Source organism: Chiloscyllium punctatum, chromosome 12 (assembly GCF_047496795.1).
Source record: "Chiloscyllium punctatum isolate Juve2018m chromosome 12, sChiPun1.3, whole genome shotgun sequence".
NCBI classification, from domain to species: Eukaryota; Metazoa; Chordata; class Chondrichthyes; order Orectolobiformes; family Hemiscylliidae; genus Chiloscyllium; species Chiloscyllium punctatum.
Genome location: NC_092750.1, coordinates 23,766,422 through 23,794,123, shown reverse-complemented (window position 1 = coordinate 23,794,123; position 27,702 = coordinate 23,766,422). Strand labels below are relative to the sequence as shown.

General features: G+C 38.9%; 1 protein-coding gene across 3 annotated transcripts in view; it reads right to left on the bottom strand.

The window, feature by feature from the left end:
• iars1 (isoleucyl-tRNA synthetase 1) overlaps positions 1-27,702 on the bottom strand; it is a 206,698-nt gene that overhangs the window by 69,590 nt on the left and 109,406 nt on the right. For all 3 annotated transcript variants that reach the window (XM_072582128.1, XM_072582130.1, XM_072582129.1), the window contains exons 18-25: positions 26,202-26,285; positions 24,466-24,610; positions 23,388-23,508; positions 21,066-21,157; positions 20,633-20,710; positions 11,778-11,899; positions 7,899-8,001; positions 6,817-6,900 (exon numbers count right to left, since the gene is read on the bottom strand). In XM_072582128.1, the coding sequence (XP_072438229.1) occupies positions 6,817-6,900; positions 7,899-8,001; positions 11,778-11,899; positions 20,633-20,710; positions 21,066-21,157; positions 23,388-23,508; positions 24,466-24,610; positions 26,202-26,285 (829 nt within the window). The remainder of the gene's footprint in view (positions 1-6,816; positions 6,901-7,898; positions 8,002-11,777; positions 11,900-20,632; positions 20,711-21,065; positions 21,158-23,387; positions 23,509-24,465; positions 24,611-26,201; positions 26,286-27,702) is intronic.

The window sequence follows — 27,702 nt, the reverse complement described above, 5'->3', positions numbered from 1 at the left end:
TATCAAGTGTTCAAAATCTGTGCATGTCATAAGAAATATTCAACAATTTTCAAAAATGGCAAAACCAGATAAAGACATTTTATACTTTCCCATAAAAGTAAGCATTTGGCAATACAATAGAGGTAGTAATTCAACTTTAAACTTGGCTAGCTGCATTTTACATTTCTTCTGAGAACCAAAAATCGAATACTTAAAAGCCACAAGACTCAAAGGTATTGTATAATCAAAAACAAAAATAGAAATTGTTGGGAAAAACCAACTGGTCTGGTAGCATCTGTGGAGAGAAATCAGAGTTAACATTTCAGATTCAGTGACTCTTCTTCACACTGATGGCAGCTAAGAAAACGTTGCGTTATTATGCAGAACTTAGGATGTAGTGAGTAAGGAGTAAACAATGAGTGGAGATTAGATTAGATTACCTACAGTGCAGAAATAGGCCCTTTGGCCCAACAAATCGACACCGACCCTCCGAAGAGTAACCCACCCAGACCCACTGAACTACTCCCTACTAGTGCACTTATCACTATGGGCAATTTAGCATGGCCAATTCACCTGACCCATACATCTTTGTGATGTGGGCGGAAACTGGAGCACCCGGGGGAAACCCATGCAGACAAAGGGAGAATGTGCAAACTCCACTCAGACAGTCGCCCGAGGTTGGAATTGAACCCGGGTCCTTGGCACTGCATGGCAGCAATGCTAACCACTGAGCCACTGTGCTGCCTCATAGAGATAGAGCCCAAAGAGAGAGGAGGACAATTGGACAAAGAAGTGGACAACAGCCAACCTAGGAGAATGAATGGCTGCTAATGGGAACTATTTGTGGCTAACAATGGATTGTGTAATAGCAGACCATGTGATAAAAGGCCTAGTGTGTGGGGTTGGGGCTAGGACACTGGAGAGTTCAGGCACAAAACTTATTTCACGCAACATTGAGTCTGGAGGGCTCAAAGTGGAAAACAAGGTGCTGTTCTGCCAGTTTGTGCTCAGCTTTGCTGGAGCCTTGCAGCAAGCCTGAGACAGAGCCAGAAAACAATGCGATGTGTTGAAGTGGCAGGCAACTGGAAGTTCAGGGTATTTTTTGCAGATAGAGCGTAGTTTTTCTCCAAAGCAGTCACCCAGTCTATACTTTGTTTCCCCAATGTAGAAGAGACTACACTGTGAGCAGCAAATGCAGTAGACTAGATTGAGTGAAGTGTAGGTAAAGTGCTGCTTTACCTGGAAGGAGTGTTTGGGCCCTTGGATACTGAGGAGGGAGGAAGTAAATGGGCAAGTGTCATACCTTATGCAGTTGCGGATGAGGTGCTGCAGGACTGTGGGTGAGGGCCACTTTGAGAGTGTAGGAGTGGACCAAGGTGTCCTGGAAGGAACAGTCCATGCGGAAGGCTGACAACTGAGGATAGGGAATATGTACATGGAGGTGGTATCTCAGTGGAGGTGGAGGAAATGGCAGCTAATGATCCTCTGGCTGTGGATGCTGGTGGGATCCTATTGTTGTCGCTGGAGGCAAGAGAAGGGGTGAGGACTCAAGTATGGGAGATATGTCGGACCCGGCTGAGGGCTGAGTGAATGACAGTGCTGAGAAATCCTTAGTTGATGAAGAAGGTGGACATTTCGGAGGCTCCCTGATGAAGGTGGCATAATCAGAATAGATGTGATGAGATGGAAGAATTGAGAAAATGCAATGTCATAAAGAATACAGAACAGTACAGTACAGGTCCTTGTGCCCCTCATGTTGTATCGACCTTTTATCCTACTCTAAGATCAGAGTCTCTGCAGAAAACATGGTGTGACAATGTATAGTCAAAGTTACTGTGGGATTGTAGTGAATATTGGTGGACATTCTCTTCCCAGAAATGGAAACAGGGATATCAAAGAAGGGAAGGGTGAAGTCAGAGATTGTCCTGGTGAGGGTGAGACAGAGGCAGAAACTGGAAGCAAAATTGGTAAACTTTTCCAATTCTGGATGAGAGGGGGAAGCAGCACTGATATCATCAAAACACCAGAGAAAAGGTTGTGGGTGGGAGCCAAAATAGAACTGGAACAAGAAATGTTCCATGCCCCTCACAAAGAGACAGGCATAACGTGGGCCCTTGGATACCCATGGCCATCCCTTTTACCTGAATAAAGCAAGAAGAGTCAAAAGAGAAGTTGTTGAGAGTAATGAGGAGCTCAGCCAGGTGGAGGAGGGTGCTGGTGGTGAATGGGGGCAGTTCTGGTCTTTTTTCCAGGATGAAGCAGTCGGTCTGACAGCATCCTGACAGGGGATGAACACGTAAACAGATTACAAGTCTATGGTAAACAAGAAGCCGGAGCCCACAAACCGAAAAGTCTGAAACTGACGTAAAGCGTCGGAGGAATCACAGATGTAAGTGGGAAGGAACTCGACAAGGGGAGAAAAAAATCCAAGTCGAGGTAGGAAGAGAAGAGTTCTGTAGGGCAGGCTGAAACAATGGGGCTGCCTGGGCAGACCTGTTTCTGGATTTTGGGAAGGAGGTAGAATCGTGCGTTACAGGGTTGGGCGACTATGAGCTTCCATGATCCCTCTGATGCTTTATGTCAGTTTCAAAATTTGAGATGCAGCTGTAGTGTCTCTATCTCTGAACCAGGAGGCCTAATTTCAAGCCCCACCTACTGCAGAGATGTGCAGTAACATCTCTGAACAGTTTGATTACAAAATATCTCTACTCTGTCAACAGGGCACTTGTCGCACAGCAGCAATGTCCCTATCTTTGAACAAAGAAGTATGCGTTCAAAAGTCCTACCTGCTCCAGAGATGTGCCATAAACAGGTCGATTACAAATATCCTCACTCTGCCAGTTTACCCAAAGTGGAGATGTTGCCATAGAAATTTGACCAAAAAAATAATTATTCTGTTACAAAACTGCAGCACTTTAAAATCTATTCTGATGCAGTACTGAAACTGTATGGCAGCCTGAGTCAACCTCCACAGGAGAGAAAATTGGATGGAGAAAGAGTTGATTGATTCTAACACCCTGCTGTAGCAATTCCTACTGAGAGTCTACCACCTGAGCCTCATCAAGCCATGCTGATGTAAATTGACCTGAAAAGCAAAGTTCAGGCAGCACTGAATGAACAAATAATTTTTTCAGTAACACAATTCAGTCAAATTGAAAGAACAAAAATTTGCCCTTGAAAATACTTTACATCAGTATTTTCAACCCCACTTTCCCTCAATCGTCAGTCAACGTCAAATAATATGAAACAATCTTAGTAGTGGAGAGTTACATTCACTTATGAGTCGGATGCTCAAGGATGGTTTGACTGATGTAAAGGGATGCACTACATATTGAGATGTTGTTGGCTGCATCTGCCTTTCAGCAGTGAAGTTGAATAATCTGTGATGATATCGTAAACAGGGTCAGACAAAGTCAAAAAGATCAGATGTAGGAGAAATTTTAATGCCAGATAGAAAAAGCTGAGAAAATGTACAAATCAATCAGGAGGGGGAAACTGGAAAATACAATTGAAACAAAATATTAGACAAGAAAGATTCAATGTATAGAGCTTCTTTCACAGCTCAGGATATCTCAAATATACTTTACAACCAATTAAGTTATTTGAAGTACAGTTACAAAAGTGGATTTTCATGGAGCAAAGTCCCCTAAACTGCAATGATGTGAATGACCAGATAATAATTTCACATATGCTGTTGACAGATAATAGTGCCATAGGATCAATTAACTTCATCCAAGAGTATAGCTAGGGTGTCAGGTTAAATGTCTATCAGAGGCACCAATTGTTAGCAAAGAATCTAAACCAGGAATCTCAACTTGTGAGACAGTCAATATCTTCACACACTTGCATTATTTTCACCAGCAAAATTTAACAGGAATTTCTCAATTTTCATTGGTAAAATATCTTAGGAACTGTAATTGAGAAGAACTGAAACTAATTCCTGACATCTCATAACAGTTTCAAACATTAAAAAAATGACTAATTCTCCTCCTGAAATTTAAGTGGGAAATCCCTGTAAATACACAATACCTAATTTCCAAAGGTTAGCTACCAAAGCAGTGAATTAATTGTAGAGTATTTTATTTGTAAACAACTTTTTGATAAGTGAAACAAATAAATAAAATTATATTAGGTTATCAAGACACAGTGTTTAGTATTTTGGTCCAAGATCCCCTTAGAATTTTCAATCTCAAATCCCAAATTAATGATGCACTTGCTTTACTTTCAGTGCTACTGGGGAGGAGTGTAAAACATTGAATTTTAAAGGCCATAAAACTAAATCCACTTCACGTTCCAAATTAAACCCAAGTAGTCGAGTAGTCGTGCATGTAATACTTCCTCATTTTTTTGCATGTACTGCCTGAAAAAAATGTTAATAAAATCTATTTGTAAAGTCAACCATTTCATGCAAATACATACAAATGTACCCTATGGCACAGTGCACTAAACTATATTCCATGCAGCATAAGAAAACTGAAGTATTTTTTGTCCATGTTTGAAGCAGCGAAGACCCATGAAAAGTATGTTAAAAATATTCTAAATGTAATTTAGCCTCTTTGTAATATTTCACCCAGCTTTTGACATTTTATATTCTGCAGATGTCAGAACCACTTAAAATAATGTAATACTTGGCCACTATATTTCCAAGAAGACAAGGTGAAAATGAAATACTGTCATTTTATTTGTCATTATCTGGCAAAGCATCCAGTAATACAAGTGATAAAGATTCCTTTTGAAGACATTTGTAGCACATCAAGTTTACATGATAACCATTGAGAATCGCTGAACTAGTCATACATTCTAAGCCTTGTAGAGACAATTCCAGAGTGTTGTGAATTTGAAAAGAACATACAGTGCAACTACAAAGATGAATCATATGGCTTTTAACAAAATACTTTATTCAAAATAATCAACCCATAAATACAGAACTTTGCCAGCTTACCTTAGTGAATAGACTATCAAAATGATTTTCTTGGGTATGTTTAATGAAAAGATCTACCTTCCGTCAAGGCCAGATCAAGAAATAGACTGAATTTGTTTTAACATAAGAAAAGTCAAAACTGAAATTTTCTTAAGTGGTGAAATGCACTATAAACACTTAGTGCATAAGTGCAGTGCCCGAGACTACAACATCTCAAAAATAAATAATATCTTAAGTGCATATAAAACTTTATAATTCAAAAATGTGGAATACAATCTGGTGTGAACTTAATAACTTTGAAGTATTTCCTAACAAATAGGCCAGATTAACATTAACAGATCAATTTTATGTAAAATTACTGCAGCACCATGAGATGTAGTTGCAGACTTTGCTGAGTGCGTACAATCAATTGAGAATGGTCATGTCAATGTTTTGTCCTGGAAATTCCTTTGTAATGCTTTGTGGGCGGCACGGTGGCACAGTGGTTAGCACTGCTGCCTCACAGCGCCTGAGACCCGGGTTCAATTCCCGCCTCAGGCGACTGACTGTGTGGATTTTGCACGTTCTCCCCGTGTCTGCGTGGGTTTCCTCCGGGTGCTCCGGTTTCCTCCCACAGTCCAAAGATGTGCAGGCCAGGTGAATTGGCCATGCTAAATTGCCCATAGTGTTAGGTAAGGGGTAAATGTAGATGTAGGGGTATGGGTTGGTTATGCTTCGGCGGGGCGGTGTGGACTTGTTGGGCTGAAGGGCCTGTTTCCACACGTAAGTAATCTAATCTAATGCTCCTATCTGAGCACAATGGTTTACCAATGTAATTTATGATGCTTAGGAAATTACCTAGTAAATATGGTCAGAGCAAAATTCCAGGTATTAGCCTTCAGAGAGATCTTCTGCATTGTTTTAATCTTTTCTTCATCAGCCTGATATGGCTTGTTGGTGGTGTTCTGCTTTAAACTATTTGCTTTTAAACTATTGTGAAAGCCAGCCTTCAAAGTACAAGTATTTGGTCACAAACACAAACTGAAGGAAAGCAGCACAAAGATTACATTTTTATACGCAGTCGCTCATATTCATTCTCAGTGCCTCCTTTACTAGCGTAAAGGGCCACAAATTGGCAAGGAAAAGCAGAGTAGAAAATATGACTGCAGAAAGTTTGAAACAAACCCACATCAATTCAGTCAGGTGAAAATTCCAAACAAATAAATGTTAAAATGAGTTGAACAAATGAAAAACAGTATGATAGTATCATCAGATTAGGCATTCTATCTTCTATATTAAATGATACATTGCTATTGATAACCTTAAAGCATTTTAGCTGTGGTAAAAAATTGGATTCCAAAACCCTTCCTCAAAATAACTTCTAGTCTATCATTTCTGTAAAAATATATTCCTTCTAAAACATTTCAGTCAGCACAAAAGGAGATCAGAGCCACAGTGCAGTATATTAATTGTGATAATTAACATTTTCTTTGAATTTAACAGCTATTGCGATAAGCTCACAAAACTTACAGGCATGTTAAAAATGAAAGTGCTGTTTCCAGGGACCCAGTAGCAAGTAATGCAAATCACAATTTATGACAATCTGCAGATCAGGGGTATCTTTTGCCCACCAAATATTGTAGGCCAACTTACACACAATAACTTTATGCAAACAGCAAATCCCAGCCCATTATGTTATTTTACTATTAGTAAAGTAACTTCAGATTTTATGGGAAGATGAATAATAAAGAAAGCAATAACTGTTATTTAAAACATTAAAATCGGTGAACTTCACAACATATTACTGCATTTAAAGTATCAATTTTTCAGTTTGGTTAACAATATTTTACTTGACGTTACAGGCTAATGAATTATATATAAAGGCTCAACTTAAAAAGTTATACTTGGATTGATAAAACGAATGCAAATTAAGTTACCTCCAGAATGTATTTCTCTAAGGCTCTAATATCATTAAGTGCTTCTGAATCCTGGTGAATGACCACGACCTCTTTTAAAGGATACTGAAAAATAAATTGAACAAACCTTTCAGCATTGTTTGTAAGGCTACATTTACATGCTAAAACATATAGCCAGTAAAGAAAACAAAAAAAAAGAAAAGAAACAAAATCTGAAAACAGATCATAAAGCCAGACTTTGAGCTAGAAACAAAGCATGGAAAATAATCAAATAATTAAAAACGTGCATAGTTTCAGGCTGCTTAATACAGCATACTTTTACTGACATGTTAGGTTAACTATAATGTTGCACATATTGTGAAACACTAACAAGACTTCTTCAATACTTACAGAATCCTTATGCGCATGATTAATGGTATGGTATGTTTAATTTGCTGCCCTTGAACAGCAAATTGACAAATGAAGGATGAGGAAAATCATTTTCTGTGAACCTAAATTGATTGAAAGCCGTAACTGCAAGTACGTGATCTGTATGGGTGGGAAATAAATTCTCTCTAGTAATAAAAGTTGAAATATTCTTTCTTATAAGTGTTCCAGAACTATATTTATCATAGCATCCCTACTCTGGAAGCAGGCCATTGAGTCCACACTGGTCTTCTGAAGAGCATCCTACCCAGACCCGCTCCTGTAACCCTGCATTTTCCATGACAAATCGACCTAAACTGCATATCTTTGGTCTGCAGGAGGATACTGCGGTAACCAGAGGAAACACATAGGTAGAATGTACAAACTTCACACAGACAGTCGCCTGAGGCTGTAATCGAACCCAGGTCCCTGACACTGAGACAGTAGTGCTAACTTTGCCAGGGCAGCACAGTATTTAATTGTTTTTTAAAAAAAACTTTGGTTTTGTTTTGTAGAAATTCCAAGTAATTGATATGAAGAAATGAAAGGTGTTAACTGACAATACGTTGGTCCATTGTGATTATCCTGTTTCAGTGGAGTATGCTGAGCACAGAGAGGCAGAGTTTAGTCTCTATAAAGACCAAGAATCAAAAAAAAAGCTGCAGCATTACTTTAAATTTCAGATGGTGTGTACAAACCTTAACTGGGAGAGTCTTCCTGTCTCGGATCACTCTTCCAAGTTCAATGACTAACTGCATTTGAGCAACCGCACCTTCGATACGTTGGTCAATGACAGACTCCCTAAAGTAAATAAATCAAACAACATTCACAAAGGAAGGGATGAGAAACATACTTTGACTACACTTAACAAAGCAAATTTCAGGAAATTGTTAGAGGAGGATGCAAGCCAAGGACAAGAGACCATAAGAGACCATAAGACATAGGAGCGGAAGTAAGGCCATTCGGCCCATCGAGTCCACTCCGCCATTCAATCATGTCTGATGGGCATTTCAACTCCACTTACCCACATTCTCCCCGTAGCCCTTAATTCCTTGTGACATCAAGGATTTATCAGTCTCTGCCTTGAAGACATTTAGCGTCCCAGCCTCCGCTGCACTCTGCGACACTGAATTCCACAGGCCCACCACTTTCTGGCTGAAGAAATGTCTCCGCATTTCTGTCCTGAATTTACCCCCTCTAATTTTAAGGCTGTGTCCACGGGTCCTAGTCTCCTCGCCTAATGGAAACAATTTCCTAGCGTCCACCCTTTCCAAGCCATGTATTATCTTGTAAGTATACAAGGGCATAAAACAAATCAGAGTTACATTCTATTCATCCCAAATGTAGTCAAAGACACAAGTTCTGGGAGGCATTGATCAACATTATGATGGAAGAACAGACACAGGCAACCAGAGAATCCACATAAAAATTAAATCATAATTTTTGCATGGTATGCAAAAACAAATCAGTTACTTGTCACCTCCCAGGAGATTGCTTCCCTTCCTTGCTGAAGGAAGATGAAGAACAGGAGCAAGACGAGAAGGAAGGTGCAGAACCTAAGGTGCCTTCAATGCACAGAGGTAGCAAAATGTGGAAGGATCTCAAGGTTCTCAGCATGTTGCCAACATTCAGGGTTGTCTGATACTGCCACGTTTCAGCTAAACTCCTCTAACTTAGGGGATGCCTGTGAGAACACTGATGATGCAACATGAATCACCTCATCTCTGACTGTCAAAGAAGGATGCTCATCTGCTCAGGGGTTTCACTGACATCATTTATGGGCCCTTCATCCCTTGATATTTTGCCTTCCTTTTCCTATACGGCCATTAATAAAAGGAGGTGCGAATAGCTGGCTTCATAAGCTTAAAAGGCGAATAGTCACATTCTAGATTCACAGAACGATTATAGTACAGAAAGATGTCTCAATGTCCACATATGTGGAAGACACTCCAGCAATTCATGCAATGCTCTGCCCAATGCAGTGATTTCTGTTCTCAGTTATTTCTACCTGGTATCAGATGAGGTGGAGGCAGTCTGCACACTTGTCTAAGCGGTTTAGGTAGGTGCTTTTATCATACACACCTCAAGAAACTGCTATATCAGTGTCACCGGGCCCTATTGTATCGGTATCTCTTCAATCAGAGGGGCCAAGGTCAGTGGCGATGTTTGTTGTCTTTATTAAGCTACACTACTACTTAGTGATTTGTGCAATTGTACCTCGAGATCCATTTGCTCCTGTACCTCATTTAGATTTGTACTTGCCAATGAGAAAGGGAAACTGAAAAGTGGTTAACACACAAATGAAAATTAATTGCCATCACAAAGAAATATATCAACTGATTGCATCCAATGTCACTTAAGTTTAATATAACTGAAATCCTCCATCATAATTGTTATTTTGAATCACCGCCACATTTAATGCAATTTGAGGAATGAATTCTAAATGCCAGGGTGATTCAATAAATTAAAAATAAAATTATTAAAGCCTTTTTTAAGGCAAATGCAAGCTGCTGATTATTATATGAGAAAAGGATACTTCAATTAGGCTTTAAGTTTTTTTTATTATTCATCAGTAGAAACACAAATTATGCTGACAAACATACCCCATCTTAATTTATTGTAGGAGAACATGTATAAGTGCTATCCCATTGCACATCTAACCATTGCTCAGAACGTATGGTGAGATCACCAATATGTTTTTCTACACATTTCTCTGATTTTCTTTACAATGATTTCACATCTGTTCATAATTTTAGAGTCACAGATCAGTTATCTCTAAAGATCTGTCTTTATTTTTCTTGCATCTCTCATTGTAAACTGAAAGTAGAAAATAACTATTTTAAAAAAGGATGGCTGGGACTATTGGCGAACAATTTGAAATCAAATAACCTGAGACGTATTGTCAGCATCGTTAATGTTCAAACAGTGGTTAAAACATAATTGCTGACAAACTGGAACCAAGAGGGTGTGTGGAAATGAAACTTTGTTTGGGACAAGTAGCTGATTGGTCTATGGACGGTGACCAGTTATTGATGGCAAAAGTCTTCTGTTTGGTATCAACTATGTGACAATTTCTTGACTAAGTAAACAGCTTGGGGCTGTGAACACAACACAGAGAAATATAACTTCATCAGAACTCCAGGAAATCTGTTATGTGCAGTAAAAGCAACTTTAAGCCAGCAAAAACAAAGCAGCTTATCTTTCTTTGAACTGTTGTTCTAAATTGTGACTTGTAATTAATAAGGCAGAGACCTTTCATAAGTGAACCAGCCACCCTGGACCACTTGTAAACCACTTGTAACATCTGGAGAAGGATGACTAAGCAGCAGTGTTCTGACCATCACAAGAATCACAACAATAATCACAGCAACACTTGTGAACAGGAACCAAACTACTTTGCAGTCTTCCCTTCCATCCATAAAAACTACACTTGGTTTTTCTGATAGTTTATAGATCTGGAGATGGGTGTTAATAAGGACATTAATGTTTTAATTAGAAGCATTATATAGCAATGGCTTATAATTGTTTTCCTACAGCTAGAGTATAACTACTTGTAATAGATAGTAATTTTGGTTAAGAACAGAAATCTGATCCATGCTTTCATTCAGTCAGGGTCTGAAAGTAGGTAAGTTCATGAATCTTTGTGTAATTTAATTTTTAAAGCTTTTAACTTTTGTGAAGATTTCGGGAAAAATAGGGTTTGATTTCCAGTGCACTACCTGAGTGAGGTTCGACATTTCTCAGATGGTAGAATTTTATGTCTGAGACAGTTAAACTACTTAACATATTTTATGATGGCTTAAAAAGTGCCATGTATGTAAAATAAAAACTACCATGTATTTCTAAATTAACAGTGAAAATCCAGACCAAGAAAAACAAGTATAAAATTTACTTTTGTATAAATTATATATAAAAGACATTGGAATAAGAAGGTAAAACTAAATTTCAATATCAGCAAGACAAATACAAGTGGAAAATATATACAGGTAAAAGTTACAAAAGAGGAACCTGCAATAGACACTAAAGGATTCCATTTTTTTGGTACTTTCACACAAACGAAACCACTAATATTTTAAAAAATTTCCATAGTATTGGTATTTAAGCAAGTTGAAAATTTGCAAAGTCTTCTCTGAAATAGCTTTAACAGTTTTAAAGAGTCACCTTTTGAAGCAGCTAGTCAGTAAATATAATTGCTAACAATATTTACAAAGGGTTCAAAGTCATAACATTTATCCTTTCAATTATATGGTGATATTGAAACAGTTGTTTTTAAAAGGGCATTTTGCTTTGAGACAATAAATTAAAAGTAGAAATTAAAATGACATAAGCAAGAACATTAAAATGTTTTGGGGTTGATATTTGCCTGTAGTCAAACAATGTTCAAGGTAATTTTGCAAAATTATTGTTGACAACAATGTCAATTACACTCATTTTTATCGTTTATTCAGCAAAACTGTAAGCTTAATTAACAAATTAAGTTTAATACTCCATTTCATTGCATCTTCTTTCAAAATTCTGAAAACAAACATGTTATGATATATAAAATAAATACATTGTCCAATGAGAAAGTATCATACCTCACTTGTGGCAGCATAAGATAGTGAATACTATGTGTATCTTTGTCTGGAACAGAGGATAAGTCTACCAAGTGCCTTAAATTCTGGTACATCAGTTCAGTGATGAATGGTGTGAAGGGTGCCTGTAACATCATAATGTTAATATTTGTAAGTTACCACAAAAACAATCTAAACATTCATTGGAATAACCTAACAGGTTTGCCTACAATTTATCAAAACACAACTAGGAATTATTTTATTTTATTGTTTGTACTCATGACTTAAATGAAATGCAGCTGTCAGTGTGCAATATTAATTCAAGAGACTATCATTACATTAAGAAAAACTGACAAAGGATGATTACCAATATTGAAATAAGATTTACATAAATAATAATGCTAAACATAACAGTAATATCCTTTGATGTAGAAGTAGTAATAATATGGTCATTTAGTAAGTAAAACATTTGGGAATTTTTAATTGTTTTAATAATGCTAAAAAAAGGACCAAAGGGACCAAATTTGTCTAAGTACAAAAACCTCCTTCAAGTGATCTTTTTGATCCTGGACCTGGAAACGGCATCAACTATTACCAATCAAACTTGAAGGCTGTGTAGCACATCGAAGAATAAAGACCAAGATAAGAAAGGAGCTAAGAGGGTTCCATCTCCAGCTCCTCCAAGACCGTGTTAGGGAACTGGAGCTGGAGTTGGATGAACTTCGGATCATTCGGGAGGCAGAGGGGGTCATAGATCGGAGCTATAGGGAAGTAGTAACTCCAAAGATGGCAGATAGATGGGTGACAGTGAGGGGGACTGGGAGGAAGCAGCCAGTGCAGGGACCCCCTGCGGCCATTCCCCTCAAGAACAAGTATACCGTTTTGGATACTTGTGGGGGGGACGACTTACCAGGGGTAAGTGACGGGGCTCAGGCCTCTGGCACGGAGCCTGTCCCCGCTACTCAGAAGGGAAGGGTGGAGAAGAGCAGAGCAATAAAAATTGGGGACTCGATAGTTCGGGGCACAGATAGGCGGTTTTGTGGGAACGAGAGAGACTCACGTTTGGTATGTTGCCTCCCAGGTGCAAGGGTACGTGATGTCTCTGATCGTGTTTTCCGGGTCCTTAAGGGGGAGGGGGAGCAGCCTGAAGCCGTGGTCCATATTGGCACCAATGACATAGGTAGGAGGAGTGCTGAGGATGTAAGACAGGCTTTTAGGGAGCTAGGTTGGAAGCTCAGAGTTAGAACGAACAGAGTTGTTGTCTCTGGTTTGTTACCCGTGCCACGTGATAGAGTGTCGAAGAATAGGGAGAGAGAACAGTTAAATGCGTGGCTACAGGGATGGTGCAGGAGGGAGAGATTTCAGTACTTGGATAACTGGGGTTCTTTCTGGGGAAGGTGGGACCTCTATAAACAGGATGGTCTGCACCTGAACCTGAGGGGCACCAGTATCCTTGGGGGGAGGTTTGCTAGTGCTCTTGGGGGGGGGGGTTTAAACTAACTCTGCAGGGGCATGGGAACCCAGACTGTAGCTTTAGGGTGCAGGACCTGGAGTATAGGGAGGTTAGGAATATGGCATCAATCTTAAAGGAGGGTGCCTGTAAACAGAAGAGTGGCTTGAAGTGTGTATACTTTAATGCCAGAAGTATACGAAATAAGGTAGGTGAACTTGCAGCGTGGGTTGGTACCTGGGACTTCGATGTTGTGGCTATTACGGAGACATAGCTAGATCAGGGACAGGATTGGCTGTTGCAGGTTCCAGGGTTTAAATGTTTTAGTAGGGTCAGAGGTGGGGGTAAAAGAGGGGGGTGTGTGACTTTGCTTGTCAAAGATAGTATTACAGCAGTGGAAAGGAAGATGGACGAAGATTTGCCATCTGAGGTAGTTTGGGTTGAGGTTAGGAATAGGAGAGGTGAGGTCACCCTGTTAGGAGTCTTTTACAGGCCTCCTAATAGTCCTAGAATCGTTGAAGAAAGGATTGCGAAGATGATTCAGGAGAAGAGTGACAGTAATAGGGTGGTTGTTATGGGGGACTTTAACTTTCCTGATATTGATTGGGAAAGCTATAGCTCAAGTTCGTTAGATGGGTCAGTGTTTGTCCAATGTGTGCAGGAGAGTTTCCTGACACAATATGTAGATAAGCCAACAAGAGGTGAGGCCATACTGGATTTGGTTCTGGGTAACGAACCAGGCCAGGTATTAGAACTAGAGGTAGGTGAGCACTTTGGGGACAGTGACCACAATTCGGTGATTTTTACTCTAGTGATGGAGAGGGATAAGTGTGTACTACAGGGCAAGAGTTCCCTGGGGGCAGGGAAATTATGATGCGGTGAGGCATGACTTAGGATGTGTGGATTGGAAAAGTAGATTCCAAGGCAAGAGCGTAATTGATATGTGGAACTTGTTCAAGGAGCAACTATTGAGTGTCCTTGATAAGTACGTACCTATCAGGCAGGGAGGAAAGGGTCGTGTGAGGGAGCCGTGGTTTAATAAGGAATTGGAATCCCTTGTTAAATGGAAGAGGGCGGCCTTTGTAAAGATGAGGCGTGAAGGTTCAATAGGGGCGATTGAGAGTTATAAGGCCCGGAAGGACCTGAAGAGAGAGCTAAGAGCAGCAAGGAGGGGACATGAAAGGTCCTTAGTTGGTAGGATTAAGGAAAACCCTAAGGCTTTCTATCGGTATGTTAGGAATAAAAGAATGACTAGGGTAGGAATAGGTCCAATCAAGGATAGTAATGGGAAGTTGCGTGTGGAGGCTGAAGAGATTGGGGAGGCACTGAATGAATACTTTTCATCAGTATTCACTCAGGAACAGGACATTGTTGTCGATATGAATACTGGGGCACAAATAAGTAGAATGGATGGCTTTGAGATATGTAGAGAGGAGGTGTTGGAAATTCTGGCAAGGGTGAAAATCGATAAGTCCCCTGGGCCTGATGGCATTTATCCTAGGATTCTCTGGGAAGCAAGGGAGGAGATTGCAGAGCCATTGGCCTTGATTTTTGTGTCCTCTTTGTCTACAGGAGTAGTGCCAGAGGACTGGAGGCTAGCAAACGTGGTTTCCTTGTTCAAGAAGGGGAGTAGGGATAATCCTAGTAACTATAGGCCAGTGAGTCTCACTTCTGTTGTGGGCAAAGTCTTAGAGAGAATTGTAAGGGATAGGATTTATGCACATCTGGATAAGAATAATGTGATCAAGGATAGTCAGCATGGTTTTGTGAAGGGCAGGTCGTGCCTCACAAACCTTATTGAATTCTTTGAGAAGGTGACTAAGGAGGTAGATGAGGGGAAAGTGGTAGATATGGTATATATGGATTTTAGTAAGGCGTTTGATAAGGTCCTCCATGGTAGGCTACTGCAGAAAATACAGAGATATGGCATTGAGGGTGAGTTGGAGGTTTGGATTAGGAATTGGCTCTCTGGAAGAAGACAGAGGGTAGTAGTTGATGGCAAAGGTTCATCTTGGAGTGCCGTCACTAGCGGTGTTCCGCAAGGATCTGTTTTGGGACCATTGCTGTTTGTTATTTTTATAAATGACCTGGAGGAAGGGTTAGAAGGTTGGGTGAGCAAGTTTGCGGATGATACGAAAGTCGGAGGAGTTGTAGACAGTGAGGAAGGATGTGGCAGGTTACAGCGGGATATAGAGAAGCTGCAGAGCTGGGCAGAAAGGTGGCAAATGGAGTTCAATGTAGCTAAGTGTGAGGTGATTCACTTTGGTAAGAGTAACAAAAAGATGGGGTACTGGGCTAATGGTCGGATACTTGGTAGTGTGGAAGAGCAGAGGGATCTTGGTGTCCACGTACACCGATCTCTGAAAGTTGCCACCCAGGTAAATAGTGCAGTGAAGAAGGCATATGGCGTACTGGCTTTTATTGGTAGAGGATTTGAGTTCTGGAGTCCTGAGATCATGCTGCAGTTGTATAAGACTCTGGTGCGGCCGCATCTGGAATATTGTGTGCAGTTTTGGTCGCCATACTATAGGAAGGATGTGGAGGCACTGGAACGGGTGCAGAGGAAGTTTACCAGGATGTTGCCTGGTATGGTAGGAAGATCGTATGAGGAAAGGCTGAGGCACTTGGGGTTGTTTTCATTAGAGAAAAGAAGGTTTAGGGGTGAATTGATAGAGGTGTACAAGATGATTAGGGGGTTAGATAGGGTTGACAGTGAGACCCTTTTTCCACTTATGGAGTCAGCTATTACAAGGGGGCATAGCTTTAAATTAAGGGGGGTAGATATAGGACTGATGTTAGGGGTAGGTTCTTCACTCAGCGAGTCGTAAGTTCATAGAATGCCCTGCCAGTAGCAGTGGTGGACTCTCCCTCTTTATGGGTATTTAAGCGGGCATTGGATAGGTATATGGAGGATAGTGGGTTAGTGTAGGTTAGGTGGGCTTTGATCGGCGCAACATCGAGGGCCGAAGGGCCTGTACTGCGCTGTATTCTTCTATGTTCTATGTTCTAAAACGGCACTGTATGCAAATCTATACAGGCAGAATACTGCTTTTGTGGTAGGTGCTGCCTACAGAAAATTAACTAAATCCTTGATGAATAGGGTCTGGTATTCTGTTTGGGAGAACGGAGAGACTGAAACTGGGACGAGATAGACAGAATAGATTGCTACATCAATGAACTAAATGAAGGAACTGAAGGCATTCTGGCTAAGTTTGCAGATGATACAAAGTTAGGTAGAAGGACAGGTGGCATTGAGGAGGTGGGAAGGCTGCAAAAAGATCGGGACAGGTTGAGAGTGGGCAAAGAAATGGCAGATGGAGTACAGCATGGGCAACTGTGATGTTATGCCTCTATTCTTCCTACCGAAGTGCATGGACTATTTTCAAAAATGGGAAGAAAATTCAGAAGTCTAGTCCAGGATTCTAGTCCAGGGAGTTCTAGTCCAGGATTCTCTCAAGGTAAATTTCCAGTAGTTAAAAAGGCAAATGCAACAATGGCGTTTATTTTTATATGACTTGAATATTAGATTAGATTAGATTAGATTAGATTACTTACAGTGTGGAAACAGGCCCTTCGGCCCAACAAGTCCACACCGCCCCGCCGAAGCGTAACCCACCCATACCCCTACATGTACATGTACATGTACATCTACATCTACCCCTTACCTAACACTACGGTGCAATTTAGCATGGCCAATTCACCTGACCTGCACATCTTTGGACTGTGGGAGGAAACCGGAGCACCCGGAGGAAACCCACGCAGACACGGGGAGAACGTGCAAACTCCACACAGTCAGTCGCCTGAGGCGGGAATTGAACCCGGGTCTCAGGCGCTGTGAGGCAGCAGTGCTAACCACTGTGCCACCGTGCCACCCAATATAAAAGCAGGCATGTACCTGTGAGGTTTGGTAAAGCTCTGGTCAGACCACATTTGGAGTATTGTGCGCAGTTTTGGGCCCCTTATTTCAGGAAAGATATACTTGCCTTGCAGCATGTTCAGAGGACGGTTACGAGAATGGCTTCAGGAATGAAAAGCTTAACAGATGAGGAACGTTTGAGGACTCTGAGTCTCAAGGATGACAGGGCATCTAATTGAAACTTACAATTTCAATTTTATAGCCTGGACAAAGTAGATGTTGGGAAGATGTTTCCAGAGGCAGGAGAGACTAGGAAATGAGGGCATAGTCTTCAGTAAAGGGAAGACCTTTTAGAATGGAGATAAGGAAAAATTTCTTCAGCCAGAGAATGGTGAATCCACTATAGGCCAGGTCATTGAGTATATTTAAGACTAAGATAGATAGGTTCTTGACTATCAAAGGGATCAAGGGTTACGGGGAGAAAGTGGAAGAATGGGGTTGATTGAATGGGCTAATTTCTGTTTTATGGTCTGACGCCATCAATGACAGGCAGTCTTTGTTGCATCTGCTATTTTTTTGATGTGATCAGACTGATGTGACTTACTGTCAATTCATGTTTAATTTGCATTTATGATGTTTCATGTTGAAAAGATACAAAAGGTGAAATCTCATTTGACATCATGATGCTGGGTCATTTGGTAAATTTGTCTTTTCTGGTTTACAGATCCCCTAGGATCCTAACACTAGCAGTGAGTATTGCTATGACTAAGTAAAATTTGATAATTGGATAAAAATGCCCAGCGTCTGACCACACATAAATGTGGAAATTCAGAAATCTCTGTTGAATATAACCTGGACATGCTATGATCTGACAGATCCTCACTGACAGAATCAGACTAAAATCAACATTGATATGAAATTATGGTATTTTTCCCATTACCAACTAATGACACCAGAAGACAATAGATCTGCTGCATTCAGGAGTACTGATTTTATCTGTTAAAAAACAGTAGACAAGTACCTAGGAATAACTCCACTGTCCTGAAAATGGCATTTTACAATGGTTTTCCTACTGGGATATTTGAACAAAGTTAAACTTTTTTGTCCACTTTTTCTTTTCTTTTATAATTCCATGTCATTTTTGATTCATTCATGGCTGGATGAATATTTGATGTCTATCCCAAGTTGCTTTTGTGAAGGTGATAATGAACCACTACAATCCATTTGGTGTAGGTACATAATGCTGTTAGGGAGAGCACTACATGATTTTGACCAAATGACACTGAAGGAAACAATGTACTTCCAAGTCAGGGTGGCTTACAGAGGAATGTAGAAGTGGTGGTGTTCTCATTATCTGCTGCTGCTGTCTTTCAAGATGGGAGTGATCATGTGTTTGGATAGTACTGTCTATGGAATCATTGTGAATTTCTATGGTATATCTTGTAAATGGTGCAGTGCTGCTCGTGAGAATGTTTGTGGATGTGGTGCATATCAAGCAGGCTGCCTTGTCTTGGATAGTGTCAAGTTTCTCAAACGTTGTTGGAGCTTCATTAATCCAGGTAAGTGGGGTGTATTGTGTCACATTCCTGGCTGGTGCCTTGTAGATGTTAGGCAGGCTTTGGGGAGTCAGTGCCTATAAACACAGTATTTATATGACTGGTCCAATTCAATTTCTGATCTAAACAGAGAGCAGTACAGCACAGGAACAGGCTGGATTAGTGGTGCTGGAAGAGCACAGCAGTTCAGGCAGCACCCAAGGAGCTTCAAAATCTGAACTGCTGTGCTCTTCCAGCACCACTAATCCAGAATCTGGTTTCCAGCATCTGCACTCATTGTTTTTACCACAGGAACAGGCTGTTCAGCCCATCAAGCCTGCAGCGATGCATGTACCTTTCTAAGTTAAAGCCTTTTGCCTCAACATGATCCTTATCCCTCAATTCCATGCTTAGTCATGTATCGGTCAAGATGGTTTTTTAACATCTGCTTCTACCACCTCCTTTCGCAGCACATTCCAGGAACTTAACACCCTCTGTTAAAAAAGTCTTGTCTCACATCTCCTTTAAACTTCCCTACTTTTATCTAAAATTTATGTCCCCAAAAATTGATATTTCTACATTGGGAAAAACACTCCAACAAATCCAATCTATCCATGCCTCTCATAATTTTGTAAACTTCTATCAGATCATACCTGTCTGCAATGTTCAAGTGAAAACAAATCAAGTTTGTCCAATCTCTTCTCATGGCTAAATACCCTTCAAACCAAGCAATATTCTGAGAAACCATTTCTGTACCCTCTTCAAAGCCTCCAAATCCTTTTAATACTGTGGTGACCAAAACTATACATATTATTCCAAATGTGGCCTGACTAAAGTTTTATACAGCTACAATATAACTTGATAATTTTTATACCCTGAATGACAAAGGCAAGCATGCCATATGCCATCCTGACCACCTTATCCACTTCCGTTACCACTTTCAGATACCTTTGTATGTGAAAGTTTCTAAGGGTTGTGCCATTTATTGCATATTTCCCTCCTGTACTAGACCATTCCAAAATGCATCACCTCACATTTATCCAGATTAAATTCCATCTACCATTTATCCAAATCCTGCTGCATCCTCTGGCAATCTTGCTCACTATTCGCAAGTGTGTGAAAACTGTACTAGCTGAACTTAATACTGGAATTAGCTTCCAATGGTTATAAATGATCAGTTTTTGCCAAACAATTTCAGTGTAAAATAGAAAACTGTCACTCTCAAATATTCCAAACACACAAGACTTTAAGAAATTTGAGGACAGGTTTCTCCTTTATATCCTTTTTCTCTAAAAACTGGGACTAAAATGAAATATAATGGATGTCCGTGTAACTATTCAACAACATATCGAGACCACAATTACAACTATTAATGAGCAAAGTAAAAAGCCTAATTTACAGTCAATAGCTGAAAACAATTTGAGCTCCTGGTGGCCAAGCTCAATTAAATCATGTTTAAAAACTCTGACATGTAACAGTTTCATTGTATGTGAAAGTTATGATACGCTTGTTATTATAATACTTTACCTGGGTCAAGAGGATCTACTACAACCTAAGTGAAAAAATTATCCAAATCTCAGACATCCATGGTCCTAAGTAATTGTAAGACCGTACACATGCATATTTAGTTAACAAAATTCGGTGAGCTAAAATAAATTTAATCACAAAAGAGCTAACAATCTTAAAACAAGCAAAAGGCTTCTTTGAAAAGATCTCTCAAGAGCTCAAGTAGAAAATACATCAAATAGATGAGGATCAATAACAGTGGAATTTTAACCACATAACTATTATGTTACTTGTAATCAGAAAAAAACATGATTTAAAAGGCAATTGTTGAACTGATGCAATGTGTTGCATGTGCATAACGAGAAGTTTATATGTGGAAAGAGTTTAAAAAAAGGAGACATTAAACAACTACAGTAGCGTCTTATCTGAGGGAAAGGCAAGGAAAACAGGCAAAAGTGAGCAATTGTTTGACAGTTATACAAATTTCAGATGCAATCATCATAAAAGTAAGATTACTGTTAAGTTTTCATACCATCAGCCGACACATGCAGAACAAAACACTGAACAGGGTCTCCAAAGTCTTTCGGCAATCTTCAACACCATTTTCACCCTACCAAAGAGGAATCGTAAGCAGAATTACTAAATAAATTCTCTCTGAAATGAGAAAGCAATGATTGTTAAACATTAGTTCCTTTTTAAAAGTTGGGCTATCTAACAGCAGTTTGAAGAAAGATGTTCTATGCCCCATTCAATACTAATAACTATTAAATCCCGTCACTAACAAAAACCTAAATTTAATCTGTAAATTACCCCACTGATACTGAAATTCCAGTTCATGACCAAGTCTCAATCACCTATGGTAAAGAAACTACACACAAAATCAAGGGGAGCCACTTCTCTTTTATTTAAATCATAAGAAAGTTAATAAAGATGATTTCCACTCAAGGAAATTAAAAGTTTCCTACCTTTAACCTTCTGCGGTTCATGCGAACATACCAATTTGTCAGTAAGTCCACAAATTTGACTAGTCTTGGCACCACAGTGTAAAGCCTGTATGCTGTAATGGAAAGGGTTTCTTTTTGAAAACTAGTTGACAATATGAATGCAAATTTGAAGGTTTCACATTTTAATGTGATTAGGTCACATATAAATAATGAATGGGCACGAAAGTGCATTTTTAACATTCTTTTCCTAAATATCAAGTTAACTTCCAACTGAAAAGGTACAGTTTACAGATACTAACAAAGCATAATGCCCAAAGCAGTTTATGCTTCAAGCTGAGGTCTTAGAGAAGTGGTCAGAGGCAACCAAGTGTTATTTTCCCTAAAAGGATTACGAATTTAGGCAAGATTGCAGCATATTGCAGGGATTCAGGTTGGGAATTTCAGGATATGGGACAAGACTGGAAAAACTCTGCCACTGATGGTACAGCATGGATACAGGAAGAGAGCAAACTATCCCATGCAGAACAGTTGGAATATTTGAGAGTGAATCTCAGGGAGTATTCATGGATGTTAGGCTGGTTGATGTTAGAGGGGTGAAATCAAAAAGGAAACTGAAGAGGATGGAGATGGTTTCAAATTTGATGTATTAGGTATTGCAATGACTTTCAGTTGGATAATGTTTAGGCAATGAAGGCAAGTTCTGGGTGACATGTTTATCCATGGTAGCGGACAGGAGATGCAGACAGTAACAAGAATACAATGTAAGTATCAATAGCACAGAAGATCAAGTAGGTACAATGACATAAAATGATCACGAAATGGAAATAGTTTTCCTGGCGGATTGCACAGAAGGATCAACGCTCCTTTCAAGTCAAGGAACCAAGGGCACAAAACATTGGGTTGAATATGAAAAAAAGAGAGATAGAAGCTGTTGGATTGGGAGGGAGATGATTCAGGAGGTATTAAAGCACCAATTCAAAGAGACAAATCAATCAAATTTCTGGTTTAATTTAGTTAAATGATGGAACTGAATAGGCATAGGCAAACTCAACAGTTCCATTAGAAACAGAGATATTTCATGGCACTTTATTTCCTTCAGCAAGCTTTCCTTCAGTGTAGCATTTTTTGCGACCTCAGGTTACAGTCCAAAACATTTTACAGCTAATGATGCACTTTTAAATTGAAGTCACTGTTGTAAGGCGGGCAATGCAGCAGTCAATTTTCCACACAGCAAGATGCGACAAACTGCAACGTGACAACAACCTGTTTTTTATCACATTGATTCCAGGATGGGAGGACATGTTGCGGCTGTACAGGACATTAGTTTGGCCACTTTTGGAATATTGCATGCAATTCTGGTCTCCCTCCTAAAGGAAGGATGTTGTGAAACTTGAAAGGGTTCAGAAAAGATTGACAAGGATATTGCCAGGAGCGTTGCAGGCTGAGGGGTGATTTTATAGAGGTTTATAAAATCATTAGGGGCATGGATAGGGTAAACAGATATCATCTTTTCCCTAGGGTGGGGAAGTCCAGAACTAGAGGGCATAGGTTTAGGGTGAGAAGGGAAAAATTGAAAAGGGACCTAAGGGGCAACTTTTACATGCAGTAGGTGGTGCGTGAATGGAATGAACTGCCAGAAGTGGTGGTGGAGGCTGGTACAATTACTACATTTAAAAGGCGTTCTTCGGTATATTAATAGGAAGGGTTGAGAGAGAATTGGGACAAATGCTGGCAAATGGGACTAGATGAGGGTGGGTATCTGGTCCGCATTGACGAGTTGGACCTGAAAACATGGAAGGATTCCCCTGCTCTTTTACAAAATTATGCCATGAGATCTTAATTTGAGAGAACAGACATTATCATGGTTCAATGTTATATTGTTTCATCCGAAAAATAGCATCGCCAAAAAATGTGGCATTTCTTTAGTATTGCAATGGAAAGTAAATTTATTTGCTCAAATTCCTGGATTGGGGCTCAAATCCACATTATCCTGATTCAGAACAAGGGTATTATCAGCTGAGCTTTGACTGGCATTTAGAATCATAAAGGAAAAAGAAACAGGATTTTGCACAATTTAGAGAGATATGAATTTAGATGGGAATTTATGAATTGTTTTTAAAAAGGAGACATAGACCTGGACGATGGTGAGAGTTGAATGAGCTGGACTTTTTTTTTCGCACCTTCATTAGGATGTTCAAATTACTGAGTGTATACTGCAAAAATAAAAAGGAATTATTAACCTTGCACAAAATATCATGGAAAGGAATATATTAAACATGACTGAAAGATAGTTAAGGGAATTTTAAGTTTTTCTCTAAATAATGCCTCTATTTTTAGGATTACCTTCCATTTCTGCCTTTAAAAACCGAATGAGTGATTGTGTAAACGAAAGTATCCATTTATCCATAATGTTATCACTGTCCTCAATGGTACTTTCGTTGAAAAGAAATTGAATACCTTCTTCCTGGAATGAGAAATTTACAAACAGTTTAAAAATAACTGAGCAATCTACAGCAAACTCCAATTTAACAACTTCACATTTAAAGATTTAATTATGACATTAAGCTAATATTCCAATCTATACATTTCTATATACGTGGGTAGAAGCACACTGAAAAATAAATCGTGCAAATGTAAATATTGTTATAGATGTGTGTAATTTGTTATGAAGGTGCACCCTTTAAGAGAGAGTGGAAATTGGCATAGACTGAGAGAGGCACAGAGTGTGCTGAAATATTTAAACATGTAACATTCGGTTGTGAAACAATTAATTGGAGCTGCATTGCAATGGTGCCATGGTGCAAATTCAAATTTGGCCAATCAATTTAAATTATGCCCCAAGATATCAAAATGCAATTGAATTTGAATGTTACCGCTTTGGATGACAACAAACCAATGAGACAGTCTGATGTTTTGGGGTTCATAAAATTGGACATTTTGAACAGTTAGCCAGAGTGGCAAAGAGCACCAATGATACATGGCCAGCTGAGCTTCTCTCTGAAAGATACCTTTCCGTATGAAATTTATGAAACAGAAGACCAAAGAAAAGACCCAGGAAAGTACAGATGAAGATATCAAGGGAAAAGCGACAACTGGCTGGTATTGAAATTTGATTTTTTTTCGTTAAACTTAATTGGGAGGTTTTATTGGATCAGTATATTGTTGTAGAATGGGAAGTAGATAAATTGATCAGACAAAGGAGGACTACTCTGTAGACTGTTGTTGTTTAATGTTCTTGTGTTTCTCGGAGTTGAAGAATAAATTGTTAAATTGTTTTGACATAGAGGGATTTTTGTAGCTCTTTGTCACTCATACTTTAACAGATTATGAGGTGAGGTGAGCTTTTCAGTGGGTCTAGTTAAAATTAGCAGAAAAGTTTACCATGTGTCGTAACAAATTGCATGGAAATGTTCCCCTTTACCTTGTGCAATCTCTGAACGTTCTGAACAAGGAATCTGTATGCATTGTACCAAGGCAAGAAAACATCCTTCAGAACATCTCTCACTCCTTCCTCTTTAAAGCGTAAGTTTTCTGCTCTTACAACTGGGGAATTAATAAGGTACAGCCTACAAAAAGAACATTTACACAGTTCATGAAAAATGGCACATCTAGTCAAACCCAGAGTTAAAACTGGGTCTATACTAAACTTCTGCAAAACACTGTAAACAGTAAAAAGTTTTCAAATGTTAACACAATTATTATTGCAGGCTATCCTGCTTTTAAAAGTAACATCAATGAGTAATCTGCAATAGCACCATATACAAATTAAAATAATGAGAAACTCATGATAAATTAACTTATCTTCAAAGGTGTGCCTTTCTTCAAAATAGTCTGGTAGTAATTATATTGCTTTTCACATCATTAAAATAGATTAAATATAAATTGTTAAACAATTAAAATAAACATTCAGTTAAATAATGTTACTACATCTCACCTATTTGACAGAATTCACAATTTACAGAAAATACTCAATCAAAGTGTATTTTATTTTGAGGCAGATGATGTCATGTTACATTAGGATTTCAATCACAAATTGGCAGTTTAATGATGTTTAACAGACTTTACCTTCTGGGTCAGTTGAAACTTTAACATAATGTGACAGATTATTTCCATGTAAAATGTATTACTTATAATTTTGCAGTATTTATTAGAAAGTCCAATATTTTCAATAGGAAATTTGCTGACATTAGTTTCCTACAACTATTATCTTTACAATCATCTTTTCAAAAACCATGTGTCAAAAGGATCAAATCAGTGCGTAAAAGAAAAAAAAACTTTGAAACATATATATGCACAAAGTTAATAATAACTTACATTCATGAATATTCTAAGTCATAGTATGATGATGTGACATTTCAAATTGACCAGAAGATTTTTTAGGAGTATTTAAATAAAGTGACTTATTCAACCTAAGTACTTAGTCATAATGCAGAAAGCAGCAGCTCTGCAGTTGGTTTCAGCATAAACTGTCCACATCATGCAGTGTATATGATTTATTGTGAAGCAAGGTGCAACCAGAAGTGCATTAAATAACAATCGAAAACAAAAAAAAAGTAAGTTTGGATTCTGCTCATGGTCATAGCCTCAAGTTATATCTTATAATGTGAACATTAGCAAAATACATTAGAATACTAGTTGATAGGCCTAGAAAGATGGAATACTGTTGAATAGGTATTGATCTGTCAAACAGTCATGGGATAGAAAAGGAAGAAACATTTGAAAACTCAAGAAGGAATAAGGAATTTCTGTATAAACCACAATCTGTTAAAACACAGGCATACTTAAGTTATGGTAAATTAGGATTGACTCCAAAGTTTGAGTGCTATTTTGAAATATTTTAATGGATGAGGAGAAATAGAAGTGCTAAGGATGTGATAAAATTGACAGATTATCTTGACAAACTGATAATCTGAACCTCCCTCATTACACTTGATTACTCAAAGTGATGTATTAATGCTTCAGTTTTGCCTTCAGCACACCCAATTTATCATCTGAATTGCGAAATGAGAGAAAAAAAAAGTCGTGATAGTCACATGATACAATGCAGTAGAGTTGTTGACTAATGGGAATCTCTCATGCTGAAGTTAGTAGGTCAATATTGCTCAGAAAAAGGCTTAAAACACCATGTACACTGTCACTAGATGATGTACATTTTACCTCAGTGCATCTGCGCCATAACTGTTGACAATATGCATTGGATCAGGGTAGTTCTTTTTGCGTTTACTCATTTTCTGACCATCGCTAAATGGGAGAACAGAAACATGATTCACTAATCACATTTTATTAATTTCATGCATATCTGAATTGAAAATAAAGAAACATTATAATTACACAAAATTTATTTCAAGATTTTTTTAAATCAAGGCAGCTATATCTTCTATAGGGCAGCACGGTGGCACAGTGGTTAGCACTGCTGTCTCACAGCACCAGAGACCCGGGTTCAATTCCCACCTCAGGCGACTGACTGTGTGGAGTCTGCACATTCTCCCCGTGTCTGCGTGGGTTTCCTCCGGGTACTCCGGATTCCTCCCACAGTCCAAAAATGTGCAGGTTAGGTGAATTGGCCATGCTAAATTGCCCATAGTGTTAGGTGATGGGGTAAATGTAGAGGAATGAGTCTGGGTGGTTGCGCTTCGGCAGGTCAGTGTGGACTTGTTGGGCCGAAGGGCCTGTTTCCACACTGAAAATAATCTAATATAATTCCCAATTCCAATTCTGATGAGATAATGTCAATGGTGAAGTTAGTTTCAGAGGTATTTTTTTCTTTGTAAAATTAACTTTTTTTTGGCAAAATTCTTCCCTGAGGACTTAAGTATTATATTGATTCTCTTCAAGCCCAGTTTTCACTTCCATTAAGTCTACCCTCAATTCTACAGATTAAATTACTTTAAAAAAACACTCTCTATAGACATGGCATTTAGGCATTGCAAATATTTTTTAAAAACTTTACAGAAAGGCTACCATTCACTGTATTATAATTTCCTCCATTTCATCAGAAAACAAATATTCATGAAAGCCTTGAGAATATGACCCAGTTAATTCCATTGCAGGAAGTGAAATTAATTTGATGTGATCAAGGCCAATTGCTTTTGACTTCCAGAATCATTAAAATGCAGAGAAACTTAAACAAATTTTCAGCATTACTTTTTGACAACTCTGAACAGATTCTATCCCTCTCTCATATTATCATTTGTTTCAACAGTCTCTAACTGTGCCACAGTGCAAGATCAATACTTCCCATAGCCTGCCACAAATATTTGAACAGTTAATATGAGGATAATGTTTGGAACTGAATGAGCCCAAAGATTTTTCAGCCTTTTGCCTCATATCATCCTCCACCAGCCACACCTGCCATTCCAAACCTCCAAGTACCTCCAAGTGCGAAGTCAGCTGACCAAGCACAGAAATGGGGTAAAATTACAGTAATACGCCACCTAGACGAGAACAGCTGCTTAGGAAAATGAGACATAGTTTACACTGGTTACAGTCAAGTTAATGCTAACAGTTTGATCATTTAGTGATGAGTAATTACTGTTTATACATCCAAAACATTAACCAGAACATGGATACTTAAGAGAAAAGTGTTTCAATTATAAGAGATAATTATGCTGCTAACCCATATTATAACATCTAATTATACTATAATTTTAATGGTTAT